The 26,851-nt window shown below is 37.5% G+C and overlaps 1 protein-coding gene across 9 annotated transcripts in view; it reads left to right on the top strand.

Moving 5' to 3' along the window:
* Positions 1-26,851, top strand: part of PARD3B (par-3 family cell polarity regulator beta) — a 560,921-nt gene that overhangs the window by 275,986 nt on the left and 258,084 nt on the right. For 7 of the 9 annotated variants that reach the window (XM_088135640.1, XM_088135642.1, XM_088135644.1 and 4 more), the window contains 3 exons: positions 18,896-18,961; positions 20,113-20,319; positions 23,103-23,361. In XM_088135640.1, coding sequence (XP_087991766.1) covers positions 18,896-18,961; positions 20,113-20,319; positions 23,103-23,361 — 532 coding nt within the window. The remainder of the gene's footprint in view (positions 1-18,895; positions 18,962-20,112; positions 20,320-23,102; positions 23,362-26,851) is intronic. The other 2 variants (XM_088135645.1, XM_007421741.4) reach the window with 1 other exon arrangement.

Raw genomic sequence — 26,851 nt, 5'->3', positions numbered from 1 at the left:
GCAGTCACATGATGTTGCGCTTTACAACTGCATCACTTAGCAATGGAAATTCCAGTCCCAATTGTGGTTGTAAGTTGAGGACTAGCTATACAGTGGGGCAAAAAAGTATTTAGTCAGCCACCAATTGTTCAAGTTCTCCCACTTAAAAAGATGAGAGAGGCCTGTAATTTTCATCATAGGTATACCTCAACTATGAGAGACAAAATGGGGGGAAAAATCCAGAAAATCACATTGTCTGATTTTTAAAGAATTTATTTGCAAATCATGGTGGAAAATAAGTATTTGGTCAATATCAAAAGTTCATCTCAATACTTTGTTATATATCCTTTGTTGGCAATGACAGAGGTCAAACGTTTTCTGTAAGTCTTCACAAGGTTTTCACACACTGTTGCTGGTATTTTGGCCCATTCCTCCATGCAGATCTCCTCTAGAGCAGTGATGTTTTGGGGCTGTCGCTGGGCAACACGGACTTTCAACTCCCTCCAAAGGTTTTCCATGGGGTTGAGATCTGGAGACTGGCTAGGCCACTCCAGGACCTTGAAATGCTTCTTACGAAGCCACTCCTTCGTTGCCTGGGCGGTGTGCTTGGGATCATTGTCATGCTGAAAGAGCCAGCCACATTTCATCTTCAATGCCCTTGCTGATGGAAGGAGGTGTTCACTCAAAATCTCACGATACATGGCCCCATTCATTCTTTCCTTTACACGGATCAGTCGTCCTGGTCCCTTTGCAGAAAAACAGCCCCAAAGCATGATGTTTCCACCCCCATGCTTCACAGTAGGTATGGTGTTCTTTGGATGCAACTCAGCATTCTCTCTCCTCCAAACACGACGAGTTGAGTTTAGACCAAAACGTTCTACTTTGGTTTCATCTGACCATATGACATTCTCCCAATCCTCTTCTGGATCATCCAAATGCTCTCTAGCAAACTTCAGACAGGCCCGGACATGTACTGGCTTAAGCAGGGGGACACATCTGGCACTGCAGGATTTGAGTCCCTGGCAGCGTAGTGTGTTACTGATGGTAGCCTTTGTTACTTTGGTCCCAGCTCTCTGCAGGTCATTCACTAGGTCCCCCCATGTGGTTCTGGATTTTTGCTCACCATTCTTGTGATCTTTTTGACCCCACGGGGTGAGATCTTGCATGGAGCCCCAGATCAAGGGAGATTATCAATGGTCTTGTATGTCTTCCATTTTCTAATTATTGCTCCCACAGTTGATTTCTTCACACCAAGCTGCTTGCCTATTGCAGATTCAGTCTTCCCAGCCTGGTGCAGGTCTACAATTTTCTTTCTGGTGTCCTTTGACAACTCTTTGGTCTTGGCCATAGTGGAGTTTGGAGTGTGACTGTTTGAGGTTGTGGACAGGTGTCTTTTATACTGATAACAAGGTCAAACAGGTGCCATTACTACAGGTAACGAGTGGAGGACAGAGGAGCCTCTTAAAGAAGTAGTTACAGGTCTGTGAGAGCCAGACATCTTGCTTGTTTGTAGGTGACCAAATACTTATTTTCCACCATGATTTGCAAATAAATTCTTTAAAAATCAGACAATGTGATTTTCTGGATTTTTCCCCCCATTTTGTCTCTCATAGTTGAGGTATACCTATGATGAAAATTACAGGCCTCTCTCATCTTTTTAAGTGGGAGAACTTGCACAATTGGTGGCTGACTAAATACTTTTTTGCCCCACTGTATATGCAGCAATGAATGTCAGTTTATGTTGACCCTGCTGGTTGTCTTCCAAGGCAGGCTTTGATCCATATAAACAGAGGATAGCCATAATAACTGACATATAGGAAAACCAGACAGAATTAAGAAAACTTAATTCTTAATTTAAATTCTTAATTTAAATCCATCAAGTTTATCTGCCAGTCCACACTTCTGTGTCTAGTCCTGTCCTTCTGGGAAAAGAGCGAGCATTTTTCAAGTCAGTGTCTCCTTGATAGTACCTGAAATACCTGTATTTTGTTAATAGTATATTATTTAAATAATAGATATTCTAGTATTTGCATTGTTACATTTTCAACCAATTGGATTCTGGACCCAAGGTCTGTCTGTGTAAAAGAGATAAACACATCACAGTAAGCTGAAATGCAATACTCTCCGTGTTGAATGAGATATTCTTGGGGCATTCTCCAATTTTGTTTCAATTTTTTTATATTTTTCTCAGCATTCCTACCAGTTTTGATTCATTAGTGTGTGTATCATGTATTTATTTTTTAATCAATTCAATCAAGTCCTATTCTCAGAGACTGCCTGGACAAGTCCCTGCAGTTTTCTTGGCAAGGTTTTTCAGAAGTGGTTTACCATTGCCTGCTTCGCATGACTGAGAGAAAGTGACTGGCCTAAGGTCACCCAGCTGACTTTGTGCCTAGGCGGGACTAGAACTCAGAGTCTCCCGGTTTCTAACCTGATGCCTTAACCACTACACCAAACTGGCTCTCTGTGTGTATTATACATACACATAAATACACACAGACATTTGTGTTTATGATTGTATGTCTGTGTATAGTTACTTTCAATGAAACTTGTGATTCCATCTAAACATGGATGCTCAGTTTCTTAAATTCTTTAAAATGAATATGTATCAGGTATTTTAGTAAATAGGAAGAAAATAAAAGTAATGCTTATTAAACAGGACTAGATTTCTAGCAAATACTATATTTTTCTTAGGTTTGACAGGGGTCTGTAAGAAGCTTATACCCTTTAAACCCCTTTTGGATAATTTTATTGCTTTATGTATCGATATTTCTTTTATTTTATGCTTCCATTTTAAAGTTTATACTACCCGGATTGCTAATTTTAATCTCTCTTCTCTTTTGTTACACGTGTATAGCTTGAGCAAGCAACTTAGCATTCTGTTGTTAATACTGTTTTTAGCCAGAATTCTTCGTATGTATTTTTCCTAACTACCCTGATATTGTCAATTCAATTCTGGATATTTACATATCAATTTTCTTGTGCTAGTTAAACTTTTTCATAGCAAATGCATCTGTAATTCAGGTCTACTGCTGTTTTCTGCTTCCACATTTTGCAGAAAATCTCACTGCCATCCTAAAGCTGTTGTGGGCGGGAAGCAGCATCTGAGCAACCATTTTCTCTGAAACGGAGCGATCCTAAGGTCTCATTGTCATACTGGACTTTCTCACAGAGGTTCCAAGGAACATAACACATTCCGTATTGACAAAGTATATGAAACATTTAGAATTCAAGGTGATTGTTCAAGAAAGGGGAAAATATATAATACTAACAATAATAAATTGTTAATTTATTAAACAGTAATAAATTTTGTTATACAATAATCCACGGGTATGATCTTCATCTTCTTACTGACTTTACCTATTCCTTGTAATCAATCCCTAACCTAGAAGTATTTTCATAGATTATCATAGATAATTTGAACATTATCTGCACTTAAAACACACTCTCTCTCTCTCTTCTGGTAAAATAAAAGAAAGTTGAACCACTATTAGGAGATCAGCCTTTCACTGTTTTTGCACTTAAGATATTTACATGAACCTGAACTGCTAAATAGATTTGTCACAGAAGTGTAGACAAGGCCTAAGGGCTTTACATGTTTGTCTCAAGTACATTTCCTCAGATGGAGTTTAATAATAATCTCAGTGAGATTACATGAGCGTAGTTTTATCCTGTGAGGGTGTCTTAGATAGAGCACCCACTACCTAAGCCTTGTCTTATCAAGAAGTAATCTAGGCCTGGCAAATTTTTAAAAAAAGCATCCGGGTGTTCCTTATAGGCACCTTTTCTTCCACAGATTTTATTACATTCATGCTCTTGGGGACAATAGGAACAGCTAGCTCTGATTCCACATTGATAACTTCATACAAATTTGATAACAGATGGAGGACTACATTGCAGGGTTTATATGCGGATGGAAAGGTAAAATTTAATTGCTTTAGTTGCCAATTTAGGTAGATAGTAACACTGTCAGAAGCTAGTAATGTCTAATGCAAGGACTCTCAAACAGTGGCCTTCCTCATAAATTAAATCAATAATAAATAAACACTGGCTAAATAATATATAATGAATAAAATTCTTATGCAGATGGTTTTGGCAGAGGTCTAGAGCCATGAAAATAGCCATCTCTCAGAATTTGCTTAGGGTTTGTCCTTTGCACTGCTCGTGCAAGTCTGAAGCAAGCTTGCCCCATCAAAGCTGGAGCAGTCAAAACTCACTCTGGGCTTTGTGGTCCACTTTGCCGTGGATTTAGCCATTTCTCAAAACCTGCTGCACTTTTATCCTGCTTTGCCTGGAAGCAGTGCTTAAGTACACAGCCTTGTTCTGGTGTTTCTGACTCCTTCTTAAAGTGTGATGCCCAGAACTTGAGGTCAGTTTCTTTTACCTAACGTAATTGTTTCCAACTGTGGACTCCTTGGGGTTCTCTGAGCTTGGTTCTTTTCTTGCAAACGTTTCATTACCCGGCTAGGTAACATCTTCAGTGCTAAAATGGGATGGGGTTTGCTCTCTATTTATGTGCTGTGGCCTGCCTTGCCAGTGCTGGTAAGGGTGGGGGTTTTGTTTTGCTCCTCTGGTAGTTTGCAAGAAAAGAACCAAGCTCAGAGAGCCCCAAGGACTCCACAGTTCAACCCTGAGCTACACATATTCACCTCTATTGTTTCCAACTTGCCACTGAAAGCTGTGCCACGTGGGGCAGAGCCTCTGGGGGCTGCACAAAAGCCTTTGTTGACCTGGTGGACTGATGTGTGTTCTTTTCCCCCTTGGCCCCCTTTCCCCTGATTATAAAGTGTAGCTTCTGGTGCCATGTTTCAGCACCTGATCAAGTGAATTGATTTAAAAACAAAACAAAACCTGCTAGTACTCCACTTCATTAGGAAAAGGTACATTTCTGGGGAAAGTGGAAAGCGGACTGGTCTGAAGGTCATGCTGCGATGAGAGAGATGAGCTGATTGCTTCAGCTCTCAGTACCCCTCCCCATATTCCAGACTCAGGCCTCCTCACCACCACCTTGCCTGAACCTGTGCACCAGCTGGCTGCAGCAGGACCGGCCAGGGGCACCTCAGGCCTTGGCTTCTGCCCATCCACAAGCCTTGGACTGCTCTGCTCTGGGTTCAACGGTGTCGAGCTCTGCATGCACGAGCCACGCCCTGGGCACTTGGAAAAGCCCCAAGTAAATGCATTATTGGGATAACACGAGACTGCTGCAGGAACAGCTGTTTTGATGTCTCCCATTCTTCTCTGCTCTGTGAACCTGTGTTCAGTCTTAGGCACTTTGAATACAGGCTGAGAACTGGGACACTGCCTTACTCTTCAGTACATTTGTAAAAGGTCCGTGTACAAGTAAATTTATGATCAGGTTAATGGCTTGGATTTGACATGCTGTTTAATTGTACCCTGGCCAGCAAATATTAGTGCCTCACCTGATGTCAAACTGTGGGGATTCAAGCAGTGTAATCTCTCTGAATGATAAAGGGCAAGCAGAATAAACACTGTACTTTATGTTCTCTTCATTCAGGTCCAAGTGGATTTGGATGAATTGTTTGTTTAGTTTGCCAGTTTCTTCAGATGTGCTGCCATATTGATTTCTTTTTATTACTGGCAGTCGTAACCTGACCTCTTCCAGATCCTATATTTTAAAAGGTATAAATTTTAACTTTACTTGTAAGCAAGGACTGAAATGCTGTAAAAACCGCTTTATTAGTAGAGCTTTACCTTGCTTTGTGTTCTTGAGTTGCCCATGGCAACACTAGATGGAGCATCTTAAATTAGAGTTGCTGCAGGGGAGGGAACCCCAATAAAACATGTACATAAGCATCTCGGGGGAACATGATTCATTGATCAGACTGAGACTCAGCAGATATTTGTTTTGTTTCAGTACTTTCACAATTCTGAGAGAAAGAATTGTTTTGTTATTTTTTTAAAAAAAATACATTTCAATTTTTTTAATTGGAGAAAAATGCATGCTCTTTTAACCTCATCTTTCCTCATTACATTAATTTTCCATGTGGTAGTGATACCTTTCAACCTCCAGAGTTTGAAACTGTCTTTATCTCACTGCTATTTATCTGTAGTTTGAAATAAACACATAAGTTCAAGTTTCTGTGAAAATCGGTAGAGGACTGAATTGAATCAGATGTATATTAAATATGATTTTAGGGAGGACAGTTTTTATTTATAAGTAGTAGTTCAGTAAAAAGATAGAAATATTGAACAATGTACAATGTCACTTTTACCAGTTTCAATATAATAACTAAATTGGTCACCCAAACAGATAATTCAGGTAACAAAGTTAGTAAGAGTTAAGCCTAAGTTTGACCATCATTGCTATTATTCAATATTTAAAAAGGCATTATTGATATTACTGCCTTTTATCAGTCACAGTTGCACTCTCTGGCACGGAACTGTTTTGTAAAAACAGCAGAGGTAATCCACTTTTAGTTGTTGATTATACTACTGTGGGATCTAAAAAGCACACATTTTATGATCATACTCAAGTTATTTTTTCTTCTTTGTAAGTGGTAACTGGTTGTCCTTTTTATCTTTGGGGAGGCAAAGGGTGAGTTTTATTGTGTAACACTATACGGAGGCCATCATAAAACTTCACATTTTATGTTTTATCTCATGATTTTAGCATTTTTGGCCTCAATATTGTAACATCTATGCCTGCCAACTTATAAATGTCATTATTTACATCATTGGTTACATCTTTACAATTAGTAAAGATAATCTTACCCTGACCAACAGAAACAGAGCCTTGTGGGAGATTGAAATATTAACTCTAGTTGGTAGAAGCAGAAGCAATTTTTTGGGCCAAGCATATCTCCCCTTGTGTGCCAACTCCAACTCCTATATTAAACAAGAAATTTAATAGGCACAAGTATCAATAGGATAATAGGCACAAGAATCAACTCCAATCTTTGTTTCCAGTTCTGTGAAAATGGGAAACAGATAATTGAAAGCTCAATAATTGCTTCTCTTGTGAATTCACAACTCCTATCTTGATTGATGATTGATTATGTGCCATCAGGTTGTTGTTGACTCTTAGCAACCATATAGATTTTCTCCATGATGATTTGTCCCTAGCCTGGTCTTTCAGGCCTTCTAACGATGCACCCATCACCCCGTAACTGAATCCATCCACCTTGCTACTGGTTGTCCTCTTCTCCTTCTTTCCTTCCATCTTTCCCAGCATTAGAGCATTCTCCAGAGAGTGAGGCATAATGTGTCTGAAGGAGGATAATTTTAAGCCTGGTCATTTGTGCCTTGAGTGAGAACTCGGGGGTTGATTTGTTTGATTATCCATTTGTTTGTGTTTTTTGGGTTGTCCACAATATTCTCCTATCTTGAGAACATGTCTATTGCTAAAAATGAAACAGGGTCATTCCAAAACAATACAATGGTTTCTGCATACCCAAGGGGATGTTTGGGTTTGCAGAACTACAAACATGTTGGTGATTCATATAAAAATGCATTTCCATGCTTTAAAAGGTAGGTCTCAGAATGGTAGGCTTAAAGGGAGCACTTATTCATCATATTGAGTGTCTCAGTTTAAGCTATGGTTGGGAACAGCTGAAAATAAATATTAAAATGTCAGTGGAAAACTGTCATTTTGTCTTCTTCCCTCCAGAACATCCTCAGGAGAATGCCTTTACACATTTCTTTTTCTATGCTGACTAAAGCAAAAACAGTCCTAGGGAAGGGACTTCTTCCACAGGTCTCTAGGGTTTACGAATTTGCCTATCAACTGATGAGGATAATTTAATGTCCTTTGTAACATATAGCATATAGCTACTCTAGAATTACAGAGCAATATGAATCACTTGTTAAATAAGCCTGAATATTCCCTCCTTTCTTACCTGGCCTTCTAGATTACAAGCAACAAAACTTCATGAATGAGATTATGCTGTGGTACAAACAAGTGGTGCTATAATGCATAGGCAAGTTAATTCAAATAGATGTATGTAATGCTGTCAAATATGTAATGAGAGTTTTTAATCTAAGATTTTTTCAAATTCTCTGGACTTTGAACTTCTGTTGTTTCTTTGGCATACGTAATATTATTCAGGCCTTTTATTTCTAATTCTAGTTTAGGATCCTTTGCTTAAGGCAAAAGACCAACTAAAAGATAATGATTACCAGTAATTATTGAATATAACAAGTTTTAACATATTTCCTTGCCTTTCATAATTCTATACATGTTTTCTAAATGAAGCAGTGTTGAAAAGGCCATAACACTAGGAGCGCTGGTGATAACTATTCAGTTGTGGAGCGCAAATTAAAGTGTGTGATGAATATTGAAATCCCTCTGTCCCAGCTAATTTATAGTATCTCTGCAGAGATCATACCTGAAAATGTAGATGAGTAATGATGAGGTGGGGGAAAAAGGGAAGGAAAGAACTCTAAATGACTCTATAAAACATTATGTTTAATACTGATAAATGAAAGGAATACAGATCCAAAATGTGAACATTTACTGCTTTTTTCCTTGTGACCAGAAAAACAGTCCAGTTCTAAGTCTTTTCATATGGTCCATTTGCTGAGGCTGTCACAATAATCCTGAGAACACATTTCAATACTTTGGATTTCAGTGTTTAAGAAGTACTTAAGAAGGGCAAAGTGTTAGCCCTTTTTTCAGTAAATGGGGCTGGAGTTGTGATTTCTGTATCCTAAAAACTCTACAAGGAATAAAATATGTTACTGTAGTCCTTAGTTTAGCTCTTGCTCCTTGCTGGCACTCATTTTCTCTATACCTTTCAAGACAAAGCCTTTGCAAAGTAGTAGACAAACTGGGAAATGTAGTTAACTAAAACTTTTCATTTCACAGCACCATAAAACTGGAAGGCACCTTAAGGTCGTTTATACCAACTCCCTGCTCAGTGTAGTTCCCACTACAGCATTTCTGCTGGATGACCATTCAGCTTCTGTTTCAAGACAATTCATCACTTAATATGGCAGCTTGTTCTACTGGCTGGCAGTCAGGAAATTCCTCCTGATATCTTTTTTTTTTTTTTTTTGTCTGCGCTCAGTCATTGCTGACCCTGCAGTGACTGCTTGGACAAGTCCTTGCAGTTTTCAAGGCAATTGTTTTTCGGAAGTGGTTTGCCAGAGCCTCCTTCCTAGAGCAGAGCCCAGCTGGCAAGCGCAGGAGGCGGGGTTTCCCTTGCTTCGCGCCCTTTCCGGGCGCACACGGTTTTTCGAGCTTACCAGCAATTGCTATAGGTTCTGGTCCTGCCCTCTGGAGGAAGAGAGAATAAGCCCACTCACTTGTCTGTATGATGACACTTCAGATGTTTTAAAATTACTATCATGCCTCCCTCAAGTCAACTTTTCGGTAATCTAAACGTACCCTGATCCCTTATAGGGTTTGGTTTCCAGACCCTTCAAACACCTTGATAGTTGTCCTCTGAACCTTTTCCAGTCTGCCACTGTCCTTTTTGAGCCATGGTGCTCAAAACTGGAACAGTATTCTAAGAGTGGTCAGATTAGGGCAGAGTAGAGTAGAAAAATTACTTTCTGTGATATCTGAACTCTACATTCCTGTTAAGCCATCTCAAGATAGTATTTGCCTTTTTGTCAGCTGCATCTCCCTGCTGGTTCATGTTTAACTTGTGGTTGACAAAGATACCCAGATCTCCTTTACATGTTCTACTGCCAAGCCAGGTCTCCCCCATCCTATACTTGTGTCTTACATTTTTCCTACTCAAATGTAGAATTTTATATTTCTCCAGGTTAAATTCTGTCCTAGTCATTCCAGCTCACTGCTCAAGTCTGTATAGATTTTTAACAAACATTTAGCCACCCCTCATCTACCGACATGATAAGCATCCCCTGAACGCCTTCATTCAAGTCAATGGATTGTATTGCATGAAAAACAGAATAACTAAGTATAGTCTCTAAAATGTAAATCAGCATCATTATTCAATTACAATATTTATATATTATTCAGAGAATCACTTTGAACAGGTGTAGAGTTTATTGTTTATATGACATCTTGCCAGTAGTTCTCCAAATCCAGAAAACACCCTGTCTCATAGAACAAAGTTCCTCACAATTTCTGTTTACAGATCTGTGGGGAAATGGATTCTATTCCCTCTAGTTCTAAAGCATCATCACAAGAATTTCTAAACCATCTCTGAGCAATTAAAGTTTTTATATATACCATTTACTTATTTTTATAAATCTTAAGCAGCACTAAACTGAAAAAGCAGGAACATAAAGCAAGAGCTCACAGAGGATGACGTTAATAGGTTTCCCATCTTGCTCGTCTTTAAAGAATTTAAGAAACCACCCTGGTAGAGAGCACAATGTCTATCTGTCACTGCTTTTATCTGACCAGGACCCTGACATACCTTTCCAGGTTGCCTGATTCTGTGCTATCATTTGTTGTATCTATCCTACCTATGGTTGAAATTTACAACAAATTTTGGTGATTGCCACTGCTATTTGTACTAGAGCTACCATAATAATGTATTTTATGTAATTTTATTGAATTTTAAAGAAGTTTTATTAGTGATTACAGGTCAGTGTATTTTATTGTTGTGCTTTCTGGCTCATAGACCATAATAAAGGTTTGATTTGAGATATATGTGTGTGTGTGTGTGTGTGTGTGTGTGTGTGTATGTGTGTGTGTGTATATATATATATATATATATATATATATATATATACATACACACACATATATATATATATATAAAATACCATATGTACACAATCTCCAATTCTAAAAGAACAATCATGAATGGAGGAAGACTTAGATTATCCACATAAGCAGAAAAGGATTTTTATTTTATGAGGCAAGAATGGTATTTATTTTTCCTACAGTATTTAAATTCCTGTCCCTTAGGGTTCCATGTAGGTGCACACACATGCATCATTGGGTTAATCGTATTTTCTAACAAGCAGACTCCCTAACCTTTTTAGGGAGCCAGGGACACATTTGGAATATTGAATATATGTTATGGACACCCCCCCCCCAAAAAACAGTTGCCATGGTGCACATGAATACCCGTTTAGCAGAAGACTATGCTTATTTCTCTGCCATTCCCTCTAGCCTCCCAGAATGGTCTGTATTACCTCAATTTACCTTTGTTGTTTTTTTTCACCCTCCCTAGGCATGGGGACACATTTCCACATAAAGCATAGAATTTAGCCACCCACCGTGTTATGTTCTAATAATGCCTTTGGGGCATATGTGTCTGGGGTGACATGACAGAGTATTCTTGAGGCTGGGTGTTTTCTTTGCAGCGTGCTAGCTTCCAATTAATATTTTAAATTAAAAGGCTTTCTGTATACCTGACTAGGGTAGACTTGTCCATAAATATGCATCACCTCCCCTGTTCTGTCTAGTTTTGCCAACTGACTACATTTTATGAGGAAGAATCTATCATTTTTGTGAGGGAAATATATTGCAGGCAATTTATCCAATTTTTTTTTTCTCTTCTGAAATGGCTGTAATCTTGTTATATCCCTCTAATATTGGGATACTTAAGTAACCTGTTTTACACAAATTCATTTCTCTGAATTGGTTCCCAGAAGGATCTTCCTTTAGCTGGAGTATACAAAGAAATTACTCTGTATGATAAATTAAAGTGTCAGTAATTTTAATACTTGCTAGTTTAGTGGCTCTGCTTAATTGCTCAAACGTTAACTACCTTGCACTTTAGCTACCCACTGATGATATATTCCTGTTTCTTCAAATTTTACTCTCTGTCCCTCTCATCTGCAAGCTACCTCCTCTCTTTGGCAGGTATTTATTTGGATATATCAGAATTAGTTGAATGAGGGGATATAGAGCTGAAAGGCAATAGAGTTTGTTCTTACTTATCAAACAAGGGACCAAGCTTGGGAATTGCATTTCCTTCTTTCTCTCAGATAGAAGATCATACAAGACAAGAAGACCAACTTTGCTCCGCACAACTTTCAGAGAAGGAGCAGCTGTAGGAAAGATGCTTCATTCTTTGTTGTCCAAAAGGATAGTTATAAAAACCTTGTTATCCAAGAATTATCTAAGAAATTAAATATCACCTGAATTTGCCTTTTTCACTCCTTCCTCCCAATTTTTTTCCTTTTATGTCATATCTTTCAGATCTGTAAATTTCATTCTATAGAATTGCATGTATGGGACTAGGAATACACCATAATCAATCAATCAAAATTAAAACAGTTCCCATTGATCAAAGGACTAAAAAATACCACTCCAACAACCCAGAATCTGTTGGAACAGCCAGGTCTTGAACACTTTTTAAATGCCAACAAGGAAGGGCCATTCAAACATCCAGGAGAATGCTGTTCTAAAGTGGGGTGGGTGGGGAGCAATACAAAAGACATGCTCTGCAGCTTGGTTCAGCAATATACAGTTGGATGGAACACGGGTTCTCCACCTGTATTAGAGTAACTGCTTTATTTACTAACATTATCTATGACAATTACTGTTTTCATTTATTAGATAGAACTAAATGTCATAGTATATGAAAATTAAAGGGTTTTGTTGTTGTTGACGTGTATGTATGTTTGTGATCATGAGTGTGTAAGATCTTAGTTGGAATTACAGGGTTCACAGTCAAGATTTGAAATCATAAATTAGGACCTAATTTATAGATTCAGTATTAGCATAGGACTGGCATGAACAGCAGGAATAAAGAAGTGGGCCATTCATTTTGTTTCCCTGTCTGCTTTCTTTATCCCTGTTGTCCATCTCCTGTTTTAGCACTATTGTGCCTTTATTTCACTAAGTGCATTGTGCTTTGTAAGAATCATGTATGCCACCAATGAGTCCAATTCATTGTGGCATTGGTGGACTTCAGGTTAGATACGGATTCTTTCTGCTCTACATTCTCCCTAAGTCTCTGGGGCAAGTTGGAGAGAGGGCTGAAGAAGAAAGGTAATCCTACTCTATGCAAATACATATATTTAGATAGGCCCATCTGTACATATATATAGATTTACTTTGCAGCAACATGGTTATTGTAAGCAACATGGTTATTGTAAGAAATTAAGCATCGCTAAAATAAAGTGCTTGTGTATATGTATATGTTTATACAGCTTACATTTCTGTATCAGGATACACTAGGCTCTTTTGGAAAGACTCACATGGCTCTCCCAGGCTCTGCTTCTGGCTTATATTGGTTTTATTGATTGTTTTGATTTCCAGCCTAATGTATACGATGTCAAGAGTGGTTCCACATATGACCACCAGTTCTATGCAGGGGCGCGTGTGTGTGTATATGTAAATAAAATTTAAAATATTTTAAAAATATCCCTGTTTTTCTAGTAATTTTTATTACAGAACACATTCAAATCAAACCAGATCTTTATTATGGTCAAAGACCAGCATATACAGAACACATTGTGAGGCTATAATTTTATACTGGCAATCTTATAAAAAATTAAACAATGCTACATCAGTTAATGAAACTACAGCTTATTATCCTAAAGTATCTATTATGTTTTGATTCCCTTTATTGAAAATATAAGTATTGTTATGTTTCTTTTTTCTTAAATTTTGTAACTGCTTAAAATGGGTAAAGATCTGTGGACTAATGCAGGACAAAAACCTCTATGGATATAGTTTTCATCGTCTGATTTTGTATTACACGTTTGGACATATTTAAACTTTTATTTTGTACTGAAGTGATGGTACTCGACTCTTGCATTTCTGTGACTATTTATTTATTGCAATTATTTATTTCCCTTTTTCAATATACCAATACTGCCTTGCATATGGCCTGCATGCGGTTTAAACAATTGTAAATAAAAATACAGTAAATACTGATGACAAACTTGTAGGGACCTTCCCACTGAGCTGTTGATGACAGCGGCCTGGAGTGAGGAAGAGGAAAATTAGAGAAACAGATCATAATGACAGCCAATATTTACCATCTTGTGTGGGCTCATACGTACCGTATAATACTAGAGTCCTCTAAGAAAGTAAGCTGATGGAAATGATTCCCAGGCTACAGTGATATCGCATACATTGGATTTATATAATCTTCTTGCTTCTTCTGAGATACTATTCCTGGCCACGTTAAGATCTATGACCTTATATCATCTATTATAAGTTTATAGCGTGTAGTTTCCTGATCTGAAAAGTCTATGTATGTGTATGTGTGCATAATACACATACCTAAAAGTGTATATGTGTATAACCAAAAGTCAGGCCCCATAGGTAGGGCTACCAGGCATCCAGCAAAAGGATTACATGTCCTCCTTTTTGTCCTCATGTCCTCTGTCTGGCAGGCATAGCCTTAAAATCAAATATTGTCTGGCGTTTAGAGTATCTAACACGCTATCTCTTCCTGAGCAGCTTTTCTCTGTGCCACCTAGTAAGTGCTAACTGCAATTGAAGGAGTTGGGCTCTGACCTTAATTAGTTGATTAGAACTCACAGCCTGTTTGCTCTGCTGCCTGAAATTGACAAGACTGTGATCAGTTACATACTGAAGGCTTTTGCCTCCTGGTTTCTATATGCTTTACCATCTTGGAATTCCTTGTCTTGCTCTAATTTGCTCCAATTGTCACTGTCCTTTCTGAGCTGTGGTGCCCAGACATGGGCACAGTATTCCAAGTGTGGTTGACAGGGCAGAGTAGAGTGAACAATTACATTCCATGATCCGGACTCTATGCTAGAGTTGATTAATAATGAATCAATATGTTTAAATGCAATATAAAAGACATAATTTTCTTTTTAATCTGATTTCTAAAATAATCTATTATTGGTAGGCTCAGGCTTTTCAGATGAAATGATATTATCTAAGGAAAAAGGCAACTAAATGTTTTGCATTATTCTATGAGAAGGAGTGTGTGTCCTCAGTAAGAATTTTGAATAAATGATGTTAGCTGTTTTTAAATACTATGATTCAAGGAGGTGACAGAGGAAAACTTCACATTTATTCATGCAAGTACAGTGTGTTGTTAATCTTTGCCACTTCGCTCCATATTTTGACAGGATCCCTATAAAATGCTCTTAGGCCATAAACTGAACATAAGCCTGTTCAATGTGTTCTCTAATTTTAGATGCATTAGCAAGAACTAATGAAGTGTTTAACTGAATTTACTTGTTAAATAAATGCTGTCATGTTTTTTTTTCTTTTCTTCCCCTTTAAAAAAAAAAAAAACATACCTGGGGAGGCTGCTATATGGGAAGCTAAAAAGAAGGAAGTATATCATTAAGATTTAAATTAATTCCTCTTTTTTGATCAGACTGAACACTCACACAACAAAAATATTTGCCAATTACTTTTTTCACACCCATATTGTATTTCACATTCACACAGCCTCACAAGTACTTATAAAAGGTAGGAAATTCATGATTAATTCATTAGCTATATGTTTCTAAGTACAATATATAAGATGACATGGCCAGGTTTGTGGACATGAGTGGAGCATTTTATAATGGTGGAATATCTGGAGTAAGACTTTTATGTAATGATTATATTCATCTGGGTCTTTGAACTAACTGTAAAATCCAAGAAAATGTCAAAAAGAATTGATAGTAGAATCTAGGATACTTGATCACAGCCATCTGCCCTGATCAGTGCACCAAGAGCGACATTATCCTTGAGCTATATTTTCAAAGACAAAAATGGTATATCCTTTTAATGGAAATTAATCCTCCCAAGTGTCATTGTAACACATATGGCATCCATCTATATCAACGCTTATGCCATATGTCTTTGTTCTTTCCTCTCAAGTTTTATCAACTTAACTCAACTGATACATGAAACAAGATTCACAATTGCTCTTAATTTAATCTACTCCAGAGTAACAAAGCATCACAATAAATACTACTACTTAGTTTGATCACATCCATTTAAAGGCAAAGGCAAACTGAGCATGTAGTTCTTGTTTAGCTTTGCTTTCTTACAAGACTTAGGGAGAATGCCATGGTGAATACAGATGCTACATCTAAGTGGAGAAGGAGGAGGAGGAGGTAACACCTTCCTGGGCCAGGACTAGTAGGCCCCATGACATTCCATGCAGGGGTTTAATCTTCACAGCAATGTACAGAAGCAAAGTGGAGAGCCAGTGTGGTATAATGGTCAAGGCATTGGATTAGGAGTGGAGAGACTAAATCTAGTCAGCAGTGGGTGACTTGGGGCTGGTCAGTCTCTCCACCTACCCTATCTTCAAAGGGTGCTGATGGTGATTGTTAAAAAACGGAGAAGTGAGCATATGTATGCTTCCTTGAGCTCCCAAACAAATAAAATCAAATAAATCAAAATGGGTATCCCATATACTGTTTGAAAACGAAGTTCACTGATACCAAATCTGCTGCTATTTCCTTCATCAATTTAGACTTTGAGTTGGGATAAATAGCATGACCTTGTTACTGCTCACTCCTTCCAGTCCTGAATGTTCAGAACTATATTTTTAAAGACTCTGAGAAGATATCTCAGGTTGCTTCCCACTGAAGAGAATGACAAGCTGCTCAGAGGATATTAGGAACAGACTTTTACTGTGGCTCCTATTGCAGTGGGGTGGGGTGGGGTGGGGTGGGGTGGGGGAGGAGAGGATTCTAACCTAGCCTAAAGACCATTCGGTGAGCTTGCAGTGGAAAAAATACATTCAAGGAAGAAGTTTACCATCCTACTTGCTTTTTTTGACAACTAGGGCAGTACCAGGAAGAGGGGAATGCAGCTGTGCTTCCTTTTTCCCGCCTCTTTTTCTACTTGGATTGAACAGTTTTATACTATATGGTTCATATATATTTTATGCACGTGCATATACGTTCTGTTTAATCAAAGAGGATATGCACATGCTCAGAGGTCATCTCTTTATCATCTGTGTCTCTCTGAAATATATTTCCTAAGGATGAGCCTAAATTTTGAAAGCAGGACCAAAACTGAGACCTGGTGTTGATTAGGCACTGCAGGTGAATCCTATATTTAGAGCCAGGTAGTGGTTTTCTTGTTGAAAGCTAGCAATCAAAGCTGTTTTCTCACTAGAAAGCAACCTTCCTTTTTCTCTCCTGATCAGAAAACCTTTTATTTTAGCTGTTCCTTCTTCAGTGATTTTTCTCTCATTTTTTGTTGTTCCTTTTCAGCCTCAAATAGGCACCACTGTACCTCTCACTGAGGCTTATACCTTGGGTAATTTTAAGTACCTTCACTTGTACGCAGGGCAGTGCTCACAGTCCATTTCAGTAGTTGCTAATTTGGCAATAATGGTAGTCTCCACAATGGCAATTAATGAACAAAGGGAGCTTGCACTTTGTGACCTAGCAACCAGGTTTCCCTTTAAACTGGTTTCTCTCCTTCTTCCTCTCTTTTTTGTGTACAAGCCCTCAAAGTCTCCAGGGAACAGCAGTGTTAAATTGCTTTGTGTCACTGATCTTTACGATGTGATGGCAATGCTTGCTCTCCGTTTCCTTTCCTTTCATCTCCTCTCCTGGTTTCATTAATTACTTGGCTTTATTTACTCATTATTGCATCGTGTACTTAGTTCCAAACATGCAAATATCGCCAGATTTAATATTACATTTAAATAGTTCTAATTCTCTCAAGGCTCCAAAGTTTTTTTAGAAAGTGGCAACCACCACGGTATTTTGCGTGTTTAGTTTCTTTTACAGCAACTGGACTAATCCAAATATCTTGTTGATCTTTCTTCTTCAAAAATTATAACATATTGTTTACATTCTTGCTTTACTTACCATCTATCACTTATTGAGCTCTTTACTTTCTTGCATACCTTGCAAGTTTGAAAAGTCTTAATACATTTCCATTTAGAAACATCCATTATACAACAGATTTATTCGAATTAGTTCTTGCTGTAGTTCTGCTTGGGTTATGAAGTTCATGCTTTAAAAGAAAACGGTGACTGAGAAGAGAGAAGAAACATTTTCTCTGTTTTTAAAAAGTGCTTTGTCATAACGTTCAGAGGAATGCATAGTATGTCTCCAGAAATAAGTATGCCAGTCATTACGATCTGCATTAAAAGCAAAATATTACTCTGGAAAAATATTCAGCATTACCACCATTCTTTCATTTCACAGCTAGTACATATGAAAACAAAAACTCTTTCCAACACGTCTTCTGTCCCTCTAAGCATGCTTATTTTTTCCCTGCACACATTTCTCCCTACATCCCATCACGATCCTTCTCTTTATTTTGCATCACTAAAGTCTTTGAAATGTCAGGTGTACTAATTTATCATTTGCTAGCTCTGTACTGTGCAACCTTCCCTGTGGTGTTGCATAGCCATTTCAGTATTGCACACCATACTACCCCTTTTCTTTCTGTATCTTATGCTGTTTTTCTGCCTCAGTCCTATGACATCTTTTGTCACCACATTTTTTGACCCACTGTTCACTGCATTCATAGGCCAAAGCTAGCAACGATGATGCCATTATGACAAAAGCTCTATTCCTCTGTACTTGAGTTGTGATGTCACAAACAGGCACATGAGGGATGAAGATTGCATTGCAGTATTGTGACACATGATTCATCATTTGGCATTCCAGCCCCCCACTGTGGATGTCTATGACTGCATGCTCAGTTCTAAGTCCTTGCTTCTTTTCTTTCTTTAGTCTCTCTCATACTGTTGTTTGGTTTTTTGCTTATTCATGGGTTGTATTTATTATTTATTAGGAGTCCCTAGGGTTCCTGGACGTTAACAACAGAATTAAAATATCCACAGTAAATAGTACAAAAAAACATAAAATTCAATCATCCATGACCAAATGTGAAAAACAAAACCCACAACATAACATCAAATAACTCCTGGAGCAATAAATTGTCAGATAGCACCACTCCTATTATTCCTCAATTCCCCTCTGGAAAAACCCTGTTTTGAATAATTTCCACATAGATTGGGAGCACATCTATCTTCTGGAAGGATGCTATTCCTTCAAAAAAAATGTTTTTGCTCATTTTTTTTTCCTTTTCCCTTCCCTTCTCTTGTCACATTGTTCTTTCTAGCCATTTTAGGCAGGAATCACATACATAATGCAGTTTCAGCAGTTCCTACCTTCAGGCCCCTGAAGGGTAAGTAAGCTGTACAATATGGCCTATCTATCAGAAAGTGTCTGGGAAAGGCAATGCTGTTGATGTGGAGGAACCATTTCTGATATAGTGACTCTCCCAACTTATACTTCAGGTAGCTTTTGTAGACCCTAATTATTAGAAAGAATTGGGAAAAATTTGTAAACAATCCATGTCAAGAATTATCTTCTTCCCCTGTCCATTGTGTAAAAGGAAAGAGGAAGTATGCACAGAACAATTTATGAAAACAGAAAATCTACATATCATACAGAAATTCTTCAACAATCCTGCTTAGAGGGTTTTGCCCAGCTGAAATCATGTGCTTTGTTGTGTTTTAAGGGCATCTTTTGTTTTTCTTCCTGTGGCTTCTGCTGTGTAGGTTTGCCCTTTAGCTTTTCTGTGGACAGGGTTTTGTGTAGTACATTGTCTGGCCAGCCCTTTCATTCATTTTTCATATACCCTTCAAAAGACCCTATATTATTCTTCATGTCTTCATGAGACAGTCCTTCAAACATACCAATGGAAGGGCTTGCATATGCAGATTTGCTTTTCAAAGTGTATTCTGTGCCAAAAAGTTGGGGGTTAAAATATTTGAGACATTTTCATGAAAATTCCTGGAAATAAATTAATAGTCTTTCTCTCCTCTTAAAGGAAAATTCTCAGCAATCAATCAATCAATCAATCAGTCAATCAATCAATCACTACAAACATGTCCTAGTAAACTTGATAGACAGATTTAGGATTTATGTGGCTATTGAAGGAGGGTTACTTTCTTTACGAAACTAGTATTCATTTGTCTTAACAAAGCCTATGTCAGTTGTGAAATTAGATTAGGATCCTGAGGGAATTTTAAATCCTGCTGTTTTGATTCCCTCCAGTCTCAGAATCGTAGTACTGTTTTTGAGTTAAACATGCTTCCAGCTTTCATGGTTTATGTTTTCTGTGCCTATGAGATTAACATCTAATTTACTAGACTTCAAAGTTCTGCATAATTATGACAAACAAGAGGTGACTTCCAGTTGTACAACCAAGAAATAGTATTACTATATATTGGTGTATTAATTGCAACTCTACTTTAAAACTTGTACAAGTTAGCAGCTTCGTTACGGCTTTAGGTACTTTAAATATTTTTTTCTGTTATTCTCTTTCTTTAGAACCTTCTGGCAAGGATATTGGCCCCACCCTGGGTTTAAAAAAGTCAAGTTCCCTAGAAAGTCTCCAGACAGCTGTTGCTGAAGTAAAAAAGAATGAGCTTCCATTTTACAGGCCCAGGCCTCACATGGTCCGTGGTAGGGGATGCAATGAGAGTTTCAGAGCTGCCATCGATAAATCTTATGACGGACCTGAAGACATGGCAGAAGGTAAGTACTACAGAACTTCTCTTAGTAGAGAAAAAAAAAATCTTTTTCAGTAAATCTGTGTTGTCCTATAAAAATTCTTCAGTAAAAACTGATTTCAAAAAACCATAGTTTTGGTGGCTTCCGGAGGAGAAATGACAGATTGGATATGTCTCCATTCAGTGAGCCAACACCCACAGTAATTAGAGGAGCTGGCAATCGGCTCGGCTCTTTGGAATCATCTCCGGACGAAGGAGATGACAGGATCACCCACAGGTGCTCCTTACGGAGGCTCCCTGTGAAGAGATCGCAATCTAAAGCCATCTCCAGCAGGTGGAGTGCTCTGGGAGTCAAGGGAAGCATGGAGCCCAAGCTGCAGTGTGGAGACTTCACAAAGACCCTAGATTTGCTTTCACTTCCTCTTTTAATTAACACCGGAAACTGCCTATTTGTGATTTACTTGGAAATTAGAAACCTCCTGGCAGGCAAGTTGCTGTACACCGGGAGAATTTCCTTCTATCCTGGGAGAAAGAAGATTAAAGTAAGTTTAAAGATCAAAAGGAAATATTTTAACTTTTGGAAACAATGAAAGGGAATTTAGAATGCTGACTGGTGACAGTTAAGAGGCTAGATGGATTTGAAACAGCTCTTTTAAGGATTGTTTTAAATGTTTAAGAAAATACAGTAAGTGAATTTGGATTTAACTGCAAGAAAATCTGTCTTGGGAAAGTTTGCTTCTGAAAATAAACAACAGATAAGATTGAGCTTTCAAGGTTCACCGGAGGGAACCAGAGAGCAATTAAAGGAAAAGATATATTTTAACACAACGGAGAAATATCCTTCTTTCAAAGAAGAATTTTTAGCTGTTTGGAATTATTGTGTTCAGGAACTATTTCTAAAATTGGGACTAACAGAGGTTGTAGAAGAAGAAAAGATTTCATTGGATAAAATAGAAGTTGAGGACAACTTGAATAAAGACTTTAAAAAGGGAATGCCAGAATGTAAGAGAGACATAGAAGATATGGGAATAGACGCTGTGGATCTGAAGATGGACTCAGAGTTGCTTGAATATGAGAATGATATGGAAAAAGAAGCTGTAATGGATCAGAAGAGTGAGTTTGAGATTTATCCTATTTTGGACCCACAAGGGAAACACCAAATCTCCGAAACCTTTTATGAAAAAAGACAGGGAGAGTGGTAAGAGAATACTATCTGGGACTTTATTTGAAGAAGAGATTGAAGACTGAGCCTTTCAAAAAGAAGAGAAAGGAATTCAAAGTGGATTTATCAAATCAGGGTTAAATTGTACAAGTTTTGATCTTGGATTGTTAATATTGAATTTTCTTTTTCTGACCAGTACTATAAGATGATGATTTATACCTGCAAAAGTGATTTATTTAGTTTAAAATACGTATGTTATTATTATTGGTCTTTCATATGCTTGAGGGGAGAGATCTTTTATGATTTATTTTTTAGAAAAAAATTAGAAGTTATAATGCAAAATAGACCTATTTGTTTAAGCTTTAAACAAATATTTATTATCACTGGCATTTTAATGCTTTTGCTGATTAGATTGATTGTTGAATATTTTTTATAATTTGGTTATTATTTAGGGATTAGAAAGGGGATGAAGAGGGCTTTTTCCTGTAATATTAGAGAAGGTGTTAAGTTACTGTTAATGCATATACTTGTTTGGAGGGAGCGGGGAGTCATATTTCTTTCTTTCTTTCTTTCTTTCTTTCTTTCTTTCTTTCTTTCTTTCTTTCTTTCTTTCGGTCTGTAGGTCTTTTAGTTTTGTATTAACTTTTATATAAATTTTAATAAAAATATTATGAAAAAGAAACACATAGTTTTGTAAGGAACTGTCAGACCCAGCCCAAGAACGACAGAGAAACAGTCTAGCCAAGTTCAGTTCTTTATTGCTTATACCATATAGACATAATCTTGCCAGACTAAGTCTGCATTACTCTAACCTAGAGTATAGGTTAGATTCTAGGAGTGGCTATCCTAAATCCCTTCCTCTTCCCACGATCCAGCTCCAGACTGTATTGTCTCTTGTCTCACCCCCCTTCCTGGAATGTGCTCCCTCCTTCCTGAGAACCTGCTGCATTACTGTAGCCCATCACATCACCTTCCCCTTCATAGACACATTCCATAACAGGAACCATGGAAACAATATTGCAGATTATCTAGGGAACTATATTGGGAATCATGCATTGAGCCTTAACCTGTCATCTCTGAAAACATGGCTGGAGATCATATATTGATCTGATCGATGAGCAGATATTTGCTTTCCATCTTGGTATATGTGTGCATGCATGCATGTATCTGTGTCCAATTCTTTGGACAGCTCTCTCATATTCCAATATGATCACAGAAGACTGGCCCACTTTTAATTTTGATGTATATATCTAGCTTTGTATCTTTTTCCTGGGAACCATTGGTGATATCCATTGGTAGGTCCTATCTGAAGCTACTGTAGGTTTGAATACTGTGTGTATATTTCTGTTTCAGTGTAAAGGCTTGATAGACTTGGTGTCAGGCAGGATATGTATGACCAAATATGATAAGTAGTAAACAATTAGAACAACAATATCCACTTAGATTTAGCTGTACATATTTTATGGTCTCTTTAATACAAAGAATTAAATTAAAGTCCATTATAATGCTACCTCTGCAGTTCACTGGAAATGTCTTTAGTTTGCAATTTATAAAAAGTTGCTTTGCTTATACACATTAATCAGAAAATATATGTGCAGCTTACAAGGTATTGTCTGTATTTACTGATTACTTTTCTTCCTCTGCAGATGGTCTGTCAGATAAGAGCTCTCTTTCTGGTCCAGAAGGTCAGAACTTTACAAAAACCTTTCGCATGAATTCTGAATTAGAAGATGTGGAAGGGAAGACAAAAAAGCACAAGAAGACTGAAGAAAAATTGAAAATAAAAGAAAAAAATAAAAAGCTTAATCTCAAGAACAAATCGAAAATCAATGAAAAGGACAAAAAAGAGGAAAATGACAATCCTGAAAAAAAAACAAAAAAGAAAAGTTTGGGCGCTATGTTAAGGTAAAAGGTCTTTTTTATATTTCTTATTGATCTTATGTTAATTTGAACTTTATTTATTTGTCCTGAGGCCCCTCAGTGAGGTTGAGTAGAAGTCAAGTACTGTATCCACTGAGCAACATTTAATATAAATGAACACTATGTATGCTAATTTTGCTAATACGTCCATTAAACTGCATATTGGAAAAGGAGTGTATATTTTTCAACATGTACTTGTTAATTATTTTGTTAGCAGTTATGACCTATTTTTCCTAAAAAAGAACTGAAGAGAGCTCATAACAAATAAACTATTGATTTTGGAGCCAGCACACTGAAAGCAGTGATTTAGTCAAGTCTGACTTAAGTCCCACTGATTTTGGTGGGATTGCTTTTAGGATGACCAATTCTGATTCATCCTTATTATCTTTAATGTGCTTAAGTAGCATCATAATATAAACCACATGAACTAAATATTGTTGAATGAAAAGTAAAGATGTCCTTGTGTGGAGCTCTGCTTTTATTGACTGCATCCATGCAGCTTTCTTGGGAGTGTTATGGAAGTGGTTTGTCACTGGCAGCATTGTGGCATTTTTTTTTTTTTTACTTATCTGAGAAAAGGTAGAAAAGAGGATCCTACCCAAACTCTTCCGGTTAATAAAAGAGTCAGGGAACTCAGAAGTGACTATAGATTACATGGCAGACACTGGCATCTTCTGCTTTGGGAAGTCACCTGCTCAGTGCTCTATAGAGGTTATGAAATGTCTGCTTTTCTAGAATATGGATTTGCTAAATGCTTTTAGTTGTTTCATTTTACACCATTTTTAAGATGATTGATTTTTCTTCTCTAGTACCTGCTTTAAATGTTAGCCATTCAGCACCCCTTCATGAATTCTTGAACATTTAATTGGCAAGTTTATTTCTGAATGGCCTGCCACTGTCATGGGTAGAGGTAAACGTGAAGTCTTTGAAAACAGAGAAGGAGAAGCGTTCTGAGCCTCTGAGAGAACCCACAAAAGTGTGGTCAAGTCTGTTCTGTTCTCCAGATGAATATCCAGAAGGATGTGACATAAGCATTAGATATACTGTTATTATTTTTTGAGTTTTTAAAGATACCGTTTTGTGTTCCTGTACTTCTTATTTTGTTTTATTGTTTAAATTAAAGGGAAAAACTTAACAAATTTGTCTTCCATATCCTGAAAGAACCACAAGCCTCCTTGATCAGACTCTCAGCCCAATTATATTTGAGTTGGCATAAGAAGGCACTTTACTGTTAATAAAGTTTCATGTCATCTGTCTCTGTAGGCTATTCAGAATGCTAAAAGGTAACTATTTAGCTGGACAAATTACCAAGCTGTATTCCTGACTGGCTGGATTGGATAATGGGTATTAATTTCTTCATCTGAAGCCAAGTTAATTTTGTTGTCTGACAAGAAACATTGCCATCCTGTGTTTTTTTACCAAAAAGCCAAAACCCATCATTTTCTTTAGTTAAAAGTTAAATGAAAGCTGGACTTTTTAAGTCACCAAGAATATGTGACATCTGTCCTAGTACACTGTTGCTCTGTGGCTTGATCCCAGAGCAGTTGTTAAAGGCACAGTGTATAATAAATGCAATTGGACTGTGGCTCAGTTATTACCTTTTTTCAAATAGTGGTTGTAAAATTTCTGGGTTTACCCTTCACTTTTTATGGGTATAAAGGTACGTTAGCTAATGGACTGCAGTCATACCTATGAAATTTGTATAGCTAGCTCCCTATAGGCAACCAATAGACAAGGCTTGTGGCATTCAGCTTTATAAAGTATAGACCAACTGTGTAACAGGCGTTTTTCATAGAAGGAAAAAAAGGATAACTGTGCACGTGAAATGCAAAGTCTCTAACTGTATCTTCAGTCAGAGTGCAAACATTTTAAAACTGTTCACGTTGGAGTAGATCCATATTTTTTCCACCAGTCTGTTGAGCTTGATTACATTGGTGGAAGTTGTAATGGCTACATTGATTGTCAAACTTTACTAGATACTAGAGTAGTATTTCAGTAGAAAGACTACTGTTTTATATCAGCAGTACAGGGAAATTAATAAAGTACCTGAATGCTAACCATTATTTTCTTCCTGTAGAAATATTATATTTTCTTACTAACAATTAATCTTAGACTATTTACTCTCATTTTCACAGTATGAACCATTTTGTCTCCTAATTTGCCTACATTGCTTTGAGCTAAGCACCTCAGCTATTTTAATTTTTCATTTTAGCTCGAGTCAAGAAACATTTTCATTACTTAATGAAGACATTCTTTGCAACTGTACTTTTTTAGACCAGCCATGTGGACTGTGTAAACACCCTGCTGAGGAGGCGATACCACTCTGCCTAGCTTCTTCAGCCCTAAGTCAAGAGAAGCAGGCTACTAATGAGCCATTCATGCTCTGCATGTCTAGCCACGTATGCCTAACCAGGCTGCCACAAGTGGCATCAGGTTTGAAAGTGCAAATCAGTAGTTCCAAAAGTACTTGCAGACTCTCTTATCCTTCCCCTACACACAAGATTCAGTATCTCATCTATTTCATAGTTCATACATCCTATGAAATTAATGTTGGGTGATACACCCACAGCCATCGACCACCAAATGGAGTTCTAGAAATGGACTCCAGTGCCTGGTCCTGTGAGTATACACATAGTTATGTACACACGTTCTTTCTCCTGGGCCTCAAGTCTGCCTACTCATTCTTTTTAGTACTATTTAATTTAGGAGGGAAAGTTATAGAAATAAATGTCGGTAGTGCTACTGCAAGAAGAGAATTAAATTATCAATAGAACCTGGATGATTCAGTGGTGATGAGCTTCCAGTCTAATAGGCAATGGTCTAATGATCTGGCATCCTGATGTTTCACCAGCAACTGTGGTTGGCATCTTCAGAGGCAAAAGTGGTCTGCTCTGTAGTATACTTCTTCAGGGAACTGGGTAGAAACTGACTGAGCTCTTGTGTTTATAACAGAACTAATCTCTAATTGGACCGTGTCATTGGGATTCTGAAAAGCCAGTTTCACAATGAAGGACCAATCAGAATTTCAAGAATTCCAGTGACATGGTCTAATTAGAGTTCCTGCTCAGTTGCCTGATAATTAGAGCACAGATAATTAGATCACTGACAATTAGACCATGCCCTATTAGCCTGGAAGCTCATCACCATTGGATTGACGCTGGCCACAAAAGCCTGCATCAATATATAGAACCCAGTTAGTTATGCAAGGACTTCATTATACATTTTTCTTTCGTTTTAATTTTACAAATGACTCCCAACACCACTATCACCACCACCAGCAGCAGCAACAAAACAGTAATGGTTATACAGTAAGAAAAGAATCTACATACATTTTTGGTGATTAAAATAAACTAAACATAACAAAAGAAAAGAAAAGAAAAGAAAAGAAAAAGGGGAAAAACTAGTAAAAAAAAAATCCATATACAATCAATATAGATTCCTTAAGTTTATAACTAAATCTAGATTATATGGAAAC

Source organism: Python bivittatus, unplaced genomic scaffold (assembly GCF_059951505.1).
Source record: "Python bivittatus isolate LINGU-HERP-01145 unplaced genomic scaffold, Pbiv_v1 ctg000200_np1212, whole genome shotgun sequence".
Lineage (NCBI taxonomy): Eukaryota > Metazoa > Chordata > Lepidosauria > Squamata > Pythonidae > Python > Python bivittatus.
The sequence above is the reverse complement of the archived record's forward strand: the minus strand, read 5'-3'. Positions and strand labels throughout refer to the sequence as shown.